General features: G+C 36.5%; 1 protein-coding gene across 1 annotated transcript in view; it reads left to right on the top strand.

Moving 5' to 3' along the window:
* The window catches only part of ARFGEF1 (ADP ribosylation factor guanine nucleotide exchange factor 1), a 92,431-nt gene that overhangs the window by 75,479 nt on the left and 2,985 nt on the right, over positions 1–13,967 (top strand). The window contains exons 29-38 of the mRNA XM_035317788.1: positions 611–771; positions 1,421–1,551; positions 2,960–3,089; positions 4,057–4,192; positions 4,280–4,418; positions 9,017–9,086; positions 11,375–11,504; positions 12,350–12,489; positions 12,853–13,021; positions 13,608–13,746. Of these exons, the coding sequence (XP_035173679.1) occupies positions 611–771; positions 1,421–1,551; positions 2,960–3,089; positions 4,057–4,192; positions 4,280–4,418; positions 9,017–9,086; positions 11,375–11,504; positions 12,350–12,489; positions 12,853–13,021; positions 13,608–13,746 (1,345 nt within the window). The remainder of the gene's footprint in view (positions 1–610; positions 772–1,420; positions 1,552–2,959; positions 3,090–4,056; positions 4,193–4,279; positions 4,419–9,016; positions 9,087–11,374; positions 11,505–12,349; positions 12,490–12,852; positions 13,022–13,607; positions 13,747–13,967) is intronic.

The raw sequence follows: 13,967 nt of genomic DNA, 5'->3' as shown, positions 1-13,967 counted from the left end.
CATCTTTATGTTGTTTGCTTATCTTTTTCCTTGATTCTGAATTGTGCTCGTTTATGGTCCTATTTAGCTGAGATAGGAGATAGGTGGAACTATGATTTTCTTCCATTCTGATCTAGATTCCCTCAGGCTTTAAGTGCCATAAGGGATCTCTTACTCTGTCGCAACTTCTGCAACTTCCTAAAACTTCTTCAACATTTGTGCCTTCAAAAGTGACTATTTAAAAATGAAGGCGAGAGATGTTGCTAAGGATTGCTGTTGATGAAACTCAGTATTTTAGGTAGCTATCTTAAGCTCTAATCACAGATCTAGCGTTAAGCAGTAAACTATTGCTCTCTTCTTGTTTAGCTGTAAAATTACCCTCCTTTAGATCAGGTGCTACCTTGACTTATTTTAGACACTTATTTGCTGTTAAAATAGAATGAATGCCTTCTAGCTGACTTTTTGTTGTTGTTGAGCATTCATTTTTTATTTTCTCTTAATACTCAAGCATTTGACAGTACCAATCAATGAACCAGCCTCTCATGACTTCTGTTAGTCAGTTCATATTAGAATTAATAGATTTTTTTTAAAGCGTGTCTTTTTTTTTTCTGTTCACACTTTTTTTTCCCAGCAATTGTATTTGAAAAACACTTCCCAGCAACCATAGATTCTTTCCAGGATGCAGTAAAGTGCTTGTCTGAATTCGCCTGCAATGCAGCATTTCCAGATACCAGTATGGAAGCGATCCGCCTCATTCGCCACTGTGCAAAATACGTATCTGATAGACCTCAGGTATAGTCTGTGTTAACTAACTTATGAGTGCTTTAATGAACAATGCTTTTATAAAGAAAAAAACACTTGTGCTAACACTATTGCCTTCACCTTTTCATAGATAAATGAGAAATGTACTCTATTCAGAAGAAATAGGAATATAAAATGCCACTGGTTATAAAATTATCAGCAAATTTCTTTTATCTCCATCCTGCCATCTTTCCTAGTTCATCTGTTGGCTAACTTTGCTGAGAACTGCCAGATATCAACATATCTCAGGATCTGCATTCTACTAAGAAATGTTGTTAGAACGGATAATGGCATAAGCAAAAAACATTTGATCTCCTTAAAAAAATATGGCAGATCCTTACTTTCAGTGCTGTCTCTGCAGCACAGAGTCTTAGATTGAGTCTGGAATGTATCAGCCAGTTTATAGTTTGACTTTATTTGTTATAGTATACTAAGCATTGCTTCAAATAAACCAGTTCACCACCTCAAGTATTACTATTGGGATTGCCAGCTCACCTGCGTTATCAGGTTGTACTACCAGTACAGTAGTATTAGTACAGTACTAGTACAGTAGAGGTTGTTCTTTCCAGTCCAGCTTGCATTTTATTTTTGAAGAATCTCGCTCATACGGCTCTGTATAACCCTGTGTTTGCTTCTAAAGGCATTCAAGGAGTACACAAGTGATGATATGAACGTAGCTCCTGAAGACAGAGTGTGGGTGAGAGGATGGTTCCCAATTCTCTTTGAGTTATCCTGTATCATCAATAGATGCAAATTAGATGTAAGAACCAGGTAACAATCAGTATTTGTAATTCAAATTTTAGAAGGCTTACTTTGCACTTTTAAAATAGAAACAGCTCTCTTTGTAAATGTAACCAGCTTAAAATGACTTAGGTATTTAAGTGGGAAGACCAGACTTGTTAAAAACACCTTTTAAATAGATTCTGGAATGTAGAAATTAAATCATAAGACATTTTATCCTCTGCTGTAGCAAACAATAAAGTTACATGGTTGTGATTGCATTATGTTAAACACATTTTTATGATATTTTCTTGAAGTTAAGTATTTGAGCATGTTTTCATTGCTTGTTGAGGATGAGTAACCATAAAATTTCAAAGACAAGCACTGTGTAAATAGTTAATTTGAAAATAAGTTCAAATTTCAACAGGAAGCAGTCAATAACAGTTGACTTATTATTGAACCTGTAAATTATTTAAAACAGCTCAACATTTACCATTAGATGGTATGGAGGCAGTTTAAACATAGAACATAACAAAATGTAGCACTCAACTTTTAACTTTGCTAATATATAACAAAAATTATTTTGATGTGGAAGGTCAGCTGTAAATGATCTATGTCTATTAAATCTTTAAGTAAGGTGTTATATTGGATTAATATCCAAGCCCGTACTTTTTCAGTAGCAATACTGATCCTCTTTACTCTTTGCATTAGTAAATATAAATGTGTGATGTTTGATTCCATGATAGGTGCTCCTGTTACACATTGCAGTTTAGTGATTTGTAATAGTTGACCTTGCTAAGCCTCCTGTCACATTTCTGGTTTTGTTTCATTTAAACAAATATAAAATGTTCCATGCCATGAGTAGATTTGTATTAGTGGAACCCTACAGCTAAATTCTGTTGGAATGTTTTTTGTTTTGGTAGAGCTCATGGTGCCAGTCTTGCCTGCTTTCCTGTCTTGCCCTTCATACTTACTTTGAAGATTTAAAAACTTTTTTTATACAGAGATTCATTATTTGGTTGAGGATTGCAGTGACACTTGAAAAAGCAAAGTTGTAGTTTGATTTCACATAAAACCTGCTTATTTTCCTTGAATATGTTTGTGGGGTTTTTTGCTTGTAATTTATGTTCTGTGTTAGTTCTGATGCTGAATATGTATTGCTTAACGTAGAAATACTTCTTCCTTTGGTTTTGTGGTCCTTTGTAAAGATGTTGTATCCTCTTTGAAATGACCACAGCTCTCAAAAGTATTTTCTTGCTGTTGCCTGTTAAAGTATGTTTTAAACTGATTTTATAGTTAGTTTCAGTGTACTAGTATGACTGAAGCACACATTTACCAGATCAAAATGTAACATTCTTCACAATATCTGAGTTTGCTCTTGCTGTTGCAGCTTTTGACATATTTGGTCTAGCGCGGCTTTTTATAACTCTTAATATATGTTGTTCTCTGTTCATTTTAGGGGCTTAACAGTAATGTTTGAGATAATGAAGACATACGGCCATACTTACGAAAAGCACTGGTGGCAAGATTTATTTCGTATTGTCTTTAGGATATTTGACAACATGAAACTGCCAGAACAGCAGACGGAGGTGAGGAAAAAAAAAAAAGAAGAGAATTTACATGAGATGCATAGTTATGGTAGAAAACCCGATGGGTAGTATAGCTTATCAACTAATGAAGGGCAGCCCTCAAAACTTGAATGTGATTCAATGTGACCTGTGATTCTAGTTGCCTTTCGTTAGCGTTCTGTCAGATGTATTGTAATCTCATTTTTTTAAGCCACATGTCAAAGGAGTAGTAGTTTACAGTACAAGAAGAATGGCATAAAATGCAACACACCTAGGGTTTGTAAGAAGTGCAACATGTACTTGTGATGTCCTGAATCTGTCACACACATCACTTCATGGCAACCAGCTCAATGGATGAGGCTTGTAATCAGGAGTGAAGTCACAATTAGAAGTGAATTCTGGTAGACCAAAACTTCTTGATGACTAGAAAAAAAAACATCATTGTACTTTCACTGCACCTTTTGACCCTGAAAATAGGTACTGTCCTGACAAGAAAGTGAAACAGAAATAGCTGAAGTATTTATAAATTATTAGTATTAGAAGTTCGATCAAAATTGTCAACTGTTTGGAAGGCTGTGTCTAACTACTTACAGAGGCACAAGTCTCACTTTCTAAATTTCTGTTATCTGAAAAATATATAGAATGCACACAAAAAACTTAGCTTAGTGTTAAACTGTTGAGCTAGGGTAAATACTAAGTTTGATTTCAATCTCAGTGTCTTATACGAGGATAAATATTTGTCGGTCTTGCAGCCTGGTCTCTCAGAATAGTTGTTTGTCTGCTTCCACTTTTTTTTAAACCTGCTAGTTAGCAAAGTGAAATTAGAGGACTCTCTAAGTTTTGGGGGCATTGAGATAGAAAGGAATGACATGTAACTATAAAGCTATTAAAATTGTATAACTGTGTGTATCTGTATACCTGAAGGGAGGTGTATCCTGAAGGTTGCACCTGAAACAAAGTTACTACTTATTTTTCCGTTCCTTTCTAGAAAGCTGAATGGATGACGACTACTTGCAACCATGCACTTTATGCAATATGTGATGTATTCACACAGTATTTAGAAGTGCTTAGTGATGTTCTTTTGGATGATATATTCTCACAGCTGTACTGGTGTGTGCAGCAAGGTAGGACTGTAGCAAATTATGTTAAACAATGCTGACATTTTATTACGTTGAATGCGAATAAACAAGTGAACTATTTTTCTTTTCCAGACAATGAACAACTAGCACGTTCTGGTACAAACTGTTTGGAGAATGTTGTCATCCTAAATGGTGAAAAGTTTACCCTAGAAATCTGGGATAAAACTTGCACTTGCATGCTGGATATTTTCAAAACTACAATCCCTCACGCGTAAGAGGACTGTTAATACTTACACTTTGTAAAACAGTTTAGCTAGATGGCTGTTACTGATTTCAAACTGATATCTAATAGGTGAGGTGAAGAAAAAACTGTTATGAATAGAAGCAGTGTTTCTCAGAACATAATCGTAAATTATATGCTAGATACTGTTAGCTACTAGATATATCTTTTCTGTTGTATATGATAAACTGTTAAAAACCAGAAATACCTTATGGGACCTCTGGTATCTCTAGCTTTATTCAATTTTTAAATGGTAGCTGTTTTGAGAAGTACTACCTGCTTTTTTGGTCATTGTCTTTTTAATAGAAGAATGCAAGTTATAGCAGAATTTGAAATTTGTAATTACATGTCTAGTTTTTTCCACAGTCACCACTGAGGTGAAACACTACTTATTTTCAAATCTGATCGTCTTAATGTTAAACCACTACATTAGTACTTATTCTTTGCCTGTGAGCTAGTTCATAGCATTTACTTCCAGGTATCACCTAGTTCAGGCCTGAAGAAACTGGAATCGAAAGGGAATCTTCTCCATCCCTGGCATTCCTTAATTTTGATGTTATCTATCAAATAGCACTGTAAGAGAGCTTCATTCATATTTAAAACATAATTTAATCCCTATGTTACCTCACCTGCTTTTCTACATGAGTAGTTATGAATTAATTGCATCCAGGAAAGTAATACCAAATCGCTAGCTCCCTTAAGTCAGAGCTTTTTTTTGTGCATTCTGATAACTGCCAAAGGTAAAATTGGAAACCAAATCTCTAGATGTAGAAGTCTGATTAAATTAGCCCTCGCTTACTATAACCTGTACTTGAAAAGCAGAATGTTTTCTAGCAGAACACCAGCTTTTTTTTTTTTTTTTTACCTACGTAAGATCAAAACTTACACTACTGAGTATTCTTATAGTTGAATACTAGGAACCCTTTTAGAGCAGCATTTGGGATATCTTAATCTTTAGACACATTTAAAATGTTCTTGTTCCCTTTAGCTATATGATGTGCTTTGGAAAATGTGCATTATTCCCTTTGATATTTATGGCATTTCTGCTTTTCAGGCGAGTTATTTTTCCTAGGAGGGTATCTGACTCCTTTGATAAATTTCTGTTCTTTATTTTCCATATCTTTTTAAATCTTTCTAGGCTTTCTTTAGGAACATCATTATATTATTTCTCCTTATATTTCTGGGAGATTCAACTTTTGCAGGGTAAAGTAAATCATACTTGGATTTTATCTGCATAGTATTCCCCTGAGCATATGTAATCAGTCTCATTTCCCATGGTGAAGGTATGCTTGCTCTTTTCCAAACACTTGTTGGGTGACAGGAAAACTACTCAAAGCAGTCTCTTGTCTTTACCATGTTTTATTAAAGCTGAAGCTTTCATATGGTAACAATATGCAAGGTACTTTATTCATATTTTTAATGGGGACTTTTCTACTAGATTTTTTCCTTTTCTTTCCTGAGCCCTAGGAGGATACTTCTTTCTCCCTCTGTACAGCTCCTTCTCTATTCTCTTTCTTTTTATGGGATTTGGTTCTTTTCCTGTTAATCCTGGTTTGGCTTGCATTTCAAATTTGTTTTTCTTAAGTATAAGCCATCTTTTTTGCAGTGGAGCTTTTTCCTGACCTCCCTGCCTTAATTTTTCTTTTTAATAACAAAGTTTTCGTACCCAGCTTGTTGTGGAGGTTGTTCCAGTACTTAGGGGAAAAAGGTAGATACTCCTTTTACCTATTGTGTCTGGAAGTGACACAGTAGTTAAGTTGAAATAAAGGCGGAGATAAGTTGCACAGAGGTATATATGACGGCTTTATGAGTGAGTGCTTTGTTGATAATAGTCTTGCAATAGTAAGATACTATGAATCCTTGGAATCTGAAGTATCTTCTGGGACAGTTTTTTATTAATCTCATCAGGTACGATTGCATTGATTCTGCTAGCATTTGTATAAAACATCTTCCACGTATGAGTGTAACATACTTCTCTGATTTAAGAGTTGTTGTATTGGCTGTAGGAGTTCTTGTTGCAGTACTAGATTCTTCTGGTTTATGGCAAGTTATGTTTTTACAAAGAGAAAGATGATAATGTGATCATACTATTTCCTTGTTTGAAAATGTGTTAAAGTATTTACTCAGCTGCCACATTCAGCAAGGATTACTTATGAGAAAAGCCCAGTAGTACTCCTGCCAAGCTTCCACAAAATCACTGAGGTGTTAATAGCTGAAGATACTGTCAGAGAATCACAGAATAGCTGAGGTTGGAAGGGACCTCTGGAGGTCATCTGGTCCAACCTACTGATCAAGATGAGCACGCTGCCCAGGACAATGTCCAGGCAGCTTTGAAGATATCCAGGGAGGAGACTCCACAAGCTCTCTGCTCAACCTGTGCCAGTGCTCAGTCCCAAACAGTAAAGAAGTGCTTCTTGGTGTTCAGAAGGAACCTCCTGTGTTCCTCTTCGTGTCTCTCTCATCTTGTCCTATCAGGGGCCACCACTGAAAAGAGCCTGGGTCCATTCTCATTGCACACTCCCTCAGGTATATGTATACATTGAGGAGATCCCTCTGAGCCTGCCATTTTCCAGACCAAGCAGTCCCAGGTGTCAGCCTCTCCTCCCAGGAGAGGTGCACCAGTCCTTTCATCATCTTCGAGGCCCTTTGCTGGCCTCTCTCCAGTAGCTCCACATCTCTCCCGAACTGGGGAGCCCAGACCTGGACACAGTACGCCAGGTGTGGCCTCCCCAGTGCTGAGCAGAGGGGAAGAACCACCTCCCTCGACCTGCTGACAGGACTTTGCCTGACGCAGCCCAGGGTACCCGTGTGGCACAGACATGCTGCTGGCTGGACCAGGACCCCCAGGGCCTTCTCTGCAGAGCCGCTTTCCAGCCGGGTGGCTGGGCCTGTTCTTCCCCATGTGCAGGACTTTGCACTTCTTATGTTTCTTCACAAGGCTCTCGTCAGCCCATTTCTACTGCCTGGTGGGGTTCCTCTGGATGGCAGCACATCCCTCAGACCTAACTGCTGCTCCCCTGGTTTGTGTCATTGTCAGCCTTGCTGAGGGCGCGCTCTGCCCCCTCATCCAGAGCACTACTGAGGGTGTTGAACAGGAGCAGACCTGATCCATCCCCCTGGGGTACACTGCTAGTGTCTGGGCTTGCAAGCAGGCTTTGTGCTGCTGATCCCGGTGGGCCTTGCTGTTCAGCCAGCTTTCAGTGTGCCTTGCTGTCTGCTCATCCAGCCCAAACTTCATCAGCTGATTTTAACAGTTTCTTGTTTTACTTAAGTTCTGTTTATAACTTCTTCTTTTTTGATGATACATTTTGAAGCTCTATGAGAGAAAGTCTTGGCTTGCTGGCACTAAGAAAGCCAGGGTGAATGCCCTCTTGTTCTGGGAAAGTGGTTCCCTGCACAAATTGTGATGATCTGATTCAGTATTTCAATACATGCCTTGGGCAGATGGAAGTTTAAATCAAGTGTAATTTATTTGGGGCTATATAGTCTTAACCTCTGAGGCAGAATAATCTGCAAGTTGTGTCCTGGTAGCTTTCAAGAACCAGTTCAGTTTTTTGCTCTACATTTACTCTACTCTGTTGACTTACTACATGCATTACTACATCATAAAAGATTTTTATCTTTTAATTTTCTCATGCTTGTCTTATTTTAGTTATATGGAGATCGGTGATGTGTTAAGTTAGGATCCTTTACATAGTGGGAAAGATCTCATGAAACACAGGCACAAATGTCCATCAAGCGTTTCTTCACACAGATCGAGGCCTTATTTCATAAACGCCTGATAAATAGTGTGAGATCTTAACAATGACAAATTACTTTCTAGCAATAAATATAACAAGCAAGGAAGTGACTACTTAGGTTATTTAATCTGATTTGTTTCAATTCTTGGCAGACACATACAGCTTCAATAAATTACAATTAATGTAGGAATTTGTACTGCTTAAGGCAATGAGCCTCAAGACAGCAGTGGGCTATAGGAAAAGAGCAGGAAAGATCAGAAATACTGTCAGTGTCCTGGTCCCTCCAAAGACCAATGAACTTTAAGTGGACATGTTGAATTTTAAGTGGAAATGTTTACTTTTAAGTGGAAATAGAACCACAATGCTGGAATATATCCCAAATAAAGAATGGTGGTGTCTCCACAACATGCTGATTTGGTTTGGGGTAGGTTTATTCCTTATTCAAGAGAAAGCTTATGGCAGTATGAGAGAACAAGGACCGCTAATGACACTAGAGTCAATGGTATTGTGCCTAGAGCCAAATCTCTAATATTTTGATGAAAAATTAATCCAACTCCACAGAATTCAGCTGTCTATCAGAGGGAACTGGCAGAAATGTTAACTTCCAAAAACACAATACTTAAATTTTTCAGTACCTGTGAGACGATAAAAATATATATATTCCTGCTAAAAAACATACATATTTTTTTAAATTTATAGAAGTATCTATATTCACCTCTTAACTTTGGCTTGCTTCCTTTAAAAACAAACAAACCGCCATGTTAAGTAGCCTGTTAAGAGTATCAGTGCTGATTATTATTTTACACTTAATAGTTCTTATTTATTTATTACTGGTTTTGTGTTCTCAAGGCTTCTGACTTGGAAACCAGTCAGTGGGGACTTTGGCCCTGTATCTCCTTCTGATGCAAAAGAAAAACTGGTAAGCTGCTTAATAAATACTTTAAAAGCTTGCAACAGTTCAGTACCAACGTGTTGTGATGTAGAGTAAGTGGAAAGAATACTTAGTTTAAACCCACGTTTTAGTTTTGATTTAGTTGGAACTGTTTTTATAGGTAAAGCTCTGATTAAATGATTAAATTTAATTTTCTCAAGGAATTGAGAAGGAGAAGGTTGTATTTGTTTGCAGCGTCCAAAATAGACTTCTGAAAGTTGGCTGTAGGTCATTACCTGCATATGTTTTAGGTCATGTCCTGTGTCGGGTCTTCATCATAGGTAATACTGCAATACCATTAGGTTTGGGTTGTTTTCTGGTTTAGGGGCTGTTTTCTGATTTGTTTTGTTAAATACTCGCTTTGATACGTTAGCATAATGAGAAAGTGCTGCCAGAATTAGATTGACTTTTTCCTCCTGAATTTTCTCTGGTAGTAAGAACTCAAACGTCAGTGTTTAAAACAGAAAATACATAGAACCATCAGATTTATTAGCACTTATTGAATAAACTTATAGAAAGTTTAGATTTGCCTGCAAGTGATAGCCCTGTATTTGCGTCAGCTACTACTGATGAGAAATAGTGTAGCTTTGGGATATTCTCACAGATAGTTGCCTAAAGTTCTGTATAGGTTAATGAAATATTTGGTAAGAAATTGTTTGGGGATAGGGTCCTGAAATAGTTCTACTAGGAGAGAATGACTCTCTCCATTTATCTTTACGGAGTTTTAATATAATCTGAGTGCAACAGGATGTGAATGTTTGTGATGACTAATACTCACTGTTCAAATATCTAACAGCAAGTCACACTGATATATCTTGATTTGCTCATTTGTAGTGGTTTGGCATATAAAATATTTGATCTAAATATTGGCTAAGTTTTTCATCCATTTATATAAAATATAATAATGGGCAAACATGGCAAAAATTGTGTCCTAATCATGAATAAATTGAAAGATCTTTTCTTTTTGAAATAGTTTAGTGTTACTGTTTTCAAAGCATCTTTTGTCGTCAGTGTAAAAAGACACTTTACATCTTTACTTCAGAAGTAACAGAACTTGTATAATAGTGATAATGGAGTTATATTTTGGATGCTTTCTTTTGGTAAGAGAGAATTTTTGCAGGCTTTAAGTATTTTCATCTTGTTTTTCTTCCAATTGGTACAATACTTTTTAATATTTGAAACTATGTATAGACATAGGATCTGTTGAAAGTATATTTATACTTAATAAAGTTTAAAACCTTGGTTATTTATTGGTATCAGAAGATATATACTTTATAGGAACTAAATGCCTAGATTTAAGTCATGCTAACAATGCAACTCCAGCGGCATTTATGGAAGAAATGCCAGTAGAAGTACTGGGTTATTGAAAGGGACAGGAATTGCTATATGTAATTACTGTGTACCTAATGTAACATGTTTTATTATTAATTGCAGTAATTATATTTCCCTCTTCCAACGAATGCTTTCTAAAATGAAAACAATGGATGTTATAGTTGATACTAGTACTTTCTGTTGGGAGAAAAACAATATAAAAATAAAAAAATAGTTTGTCTTAGAAAGTCACCGAGTTCTAGGGCTTTCATAAGACACCACAGTGCAATGTGGAGAAGCAGAATACATTACAAAAGTCTGCTGAAGCAACTCTCTGGCAAAAGAATTTTAAATTAGAACATTTTCTTGATATGCATATAGCCTCCTTCCTCATTGTTGTAGTGTGGTATATTCCTGTAGCAGTTACAAACGTATTATTAGGAGTTTACAATCCAGAACGGTCAAGGGAGTAAAGGCAAGTGAAGTTTGATAATATCTCGTTGTTTGGAATTGTCATTTAAGAGCTGTATGTTTTCACCTGTTACACAAAGAATACAAACTCTCACTGAGGCCAGTAGAGATTTTTGTTTTAGATTTAAAAATAAAAAATAAAAAAATGCTGCATTTCCCAGTATTAGAACCTTGCTTAGTGCACTTATTCTGATGAAAGTCAAATTAACCTCTTAATAACATCAAAAGAAAAACAGATATACATAATACTACTCATTAACATTGCTGTGTAATTAAATATTTGTTGTTTATTCCATCTCCAGTTCCTTCTTACTATGTAATATTTTCGTACGTTTTTCTTGAATGTTGGGTATCACTGAAGTGAACGAAAATGTTACTGCAGTATTGAAATAGTGAATACTTTAAGCTGTGAAGAGCACAACATTACTGATGATTAGCTCACAAGAGTTAATTTGTTTTCTCTCTGTAAGTAAATTTTGGGGGTTTCTTTTCAGGATACTATCTCACAGAAGTCTGTAGATATTCACGATTCTGTTCAGCCAAGATCTTCAGATGGGCGTCCACATCAGCCCAGTGCAGTGTCCACAGCCGGGGAAGAAATGAGTAAAGCCAGGCCAGCAGCAAGTGCGTGTTTCTTAGTGGTTTGGTATTTTCTGTCTGTTGAGCACTATTTACCCATGTCTGTATCTTTAGTTGTAGCCCCAGCTGTAACTTAAGAAACAATGTGTGGAGAAAAATTATATTGATTAAATTTTGGTCTCCTTGTAGAATGATAGAATTCCTTTGGACTCTTGTGGATCAACATTTTTGACCTGTGCTTTAAAAATATAGTTAAGTTTCTAACTTTTGGCTTTTTACCCAAAGCAAAATATAAAAAATAATGCACTCCTTACAATTCTATGTCGATGAGTAACTTTTTTTCCTAACAGCGAAGTACTGTCAGTATACAGAATGCAACTGAATCTATAGCTGAAAGGAAGCGTATTTAGATGAATTTGAAAACAATATATCAAACCTTCAAGATACTTATTCGGAGTGTTGCGTTAGTGCTCTTGTCTAGTGGTATTGCTACTGCCACAAGTAGGCACAAGTGTCTGTGATACCAGTGCTATCATAACCTTCCTCTGCCTGTCGACAGTCTCCCAGCCTCTAGTTCTTGCCATTGCACTGATGCTAACTAACAATAAGGTCACTGAATCTGGTGATTTTTGTGTAATGCTGAATACTTGTCCAGTATGTGGCAGGTGACTTTAAAGTCTGGAAATAATTTTTTTAAATATGCCAGTTGCTAACATCATTATCAGCCCTGTTTTCAGAAAAGTATTTTAGATAGGTGGATTCTAGACTTGGTTTCTGAACGTGCTTGAAGTTGAGTTATTTTAGGGGTAAATTTAAGAATAGCTTTAACAAAAGAAAAAGTATTGAAGTGCTTTAAGATAAGAAACGATTTATCTTTTTATTTTTTTAAGAATTTCCAGAACAGAAGTTATTTGCTGCTCTTTTGATCAAGTGTGTTGTACAACTGGAACTCATTCAGACTATCGACAATATTGTGTTCTTCCCAGCAACTAGCAAAAAAGAGGATGCAGAGAATCTAGCAGCAGCACAAGTAAGAAGAACTTTCTGGTGTCTCTGTTCTGAACAGCTTTTTCTCTGGTGGATAAGGTTTCATAAACTCCTGTAACAGCTTTGAATTTACAATTTTTAGAAGTGCTAGAGAGCTTTCAGCAAACTGTTGAGATCTTTTACAACTTGCGTTATATTGGATTTGCTGTGCTGCTGCAGCAGACTGTGGAGATTTAAACATTTACTGTTCAGAGAGATTTCAGTAACTGTGTTGTGGATACAACTTAATACAGTTTTAAGTTTAAATACAGGTACAGATGAAAACAGGGTGGGATGAATTTATCACAAGAGCTTGATGAAGACATTTTTTGATGGTGACTTCAAATCTCTCTCTTGTTTTTAATAGAGAGATGCAGTAGACTTCGATGTCCATGTGGATACACAAGATCAAGGGATGTATCGTTTCCTAACATCACAGCAGCTTTTCAAACTTCTCGATTGTCTGCTGGAATCTCACAGATTTGCTAAAGCGTTTAATTCAAACAATGAACAAAGAACTGCTCTCTGGAAAGCAGGTGAGTCAGTCTCTTTGGAGAAATATTTTTGCAAGAACATTTTACTGTGCTTTGAGTTCACCCAAAAAATAGGTCCGAAATTGCTGTGGTGCTGAAATGTAATATTCAATATGAGGCTGTAAATTTATGACCTTAGAAATCCTTAAGGAGAGGAGATTTCATCTATACTTTTTAATTTCCTAAAATTTAAGGTTTCACTGCATCACTTTTCAGTGTATACAGCTGCTGAGCTCATCACTCACTGTAGTTGTGAGTCCTGTGTTTGCAAGCTGCAGGTACAAAACCCCAAAACCATTTCAGGAGGGCTGTTGTACTTACAAGCGTACACTTGAAACATACAGCGTTTTCCAGAACAAATCTAAAATGGCATCTCTGCAGCACTGTGGTTTAATCTATTCCTTACATCAAAGGTAGCTATATTAATACAGAAATATATTAAATATATAAATATGTAATAATCATATATAAAATATTAAGGTGGATCTTCTAACTATATGCAGACCACACTCAGGAGAGGTAGGAGACTGTGAGGAAAAATGTTAGATGAAAATAAAAAATCTAAATGGATTCTTTTGAATTTCTGTAGGTTTCAAAGGCAAATCAAAGCCTAATCTTCTGAAACAGGAGACGAGTAGTCTTGCCTGTGGGCTGCGCATTCTGTTCCGTATGTACATGGATGAAAGCCGTACCAGTGCATGGGAAGAAGTCCAGCAAAGACTACTAAAGTAAGGGCCACGTAGCTGAACCCGTTTATATTATCTCTGGTGTATAAAAGAATATGTTTTTTGCTGTTGTTGTTGTTGGTTTTTTTTTAACTCTGTTTGCAGTAAACCTGCTACAGCTAATGCTATATGGTGGTGGTCGCAGCTAATATTAAGAGCTTTTATGTTGCACGGAGGGTGCCTGCAGCTACTAATGTTGACTTTGCTTTTTGTTCTTTTTGTAT

The sequence above is a fragment of the Oxyura jamaicensis genome, chromosome 2, assembly GCF_011077185.1.
Source record: "Oxyura jamaicensis isolate SHBP4307 breed ruddy duck chromosome 2, BPBGC_Ojam_1.0, whole genome shotgun sequence".
In the NCBI taxonomy this organism is placed as follows: Eukaryota; Metazoa; Chordata; class Aves; order Anseriformes; family Anatidae; genus Oxyura; species Oxyura jamaicensis.
Note: the sequence above shows the minus strand (reverse complement) of the source record. Positions and strands in the feature narration are given on the sequence as shown.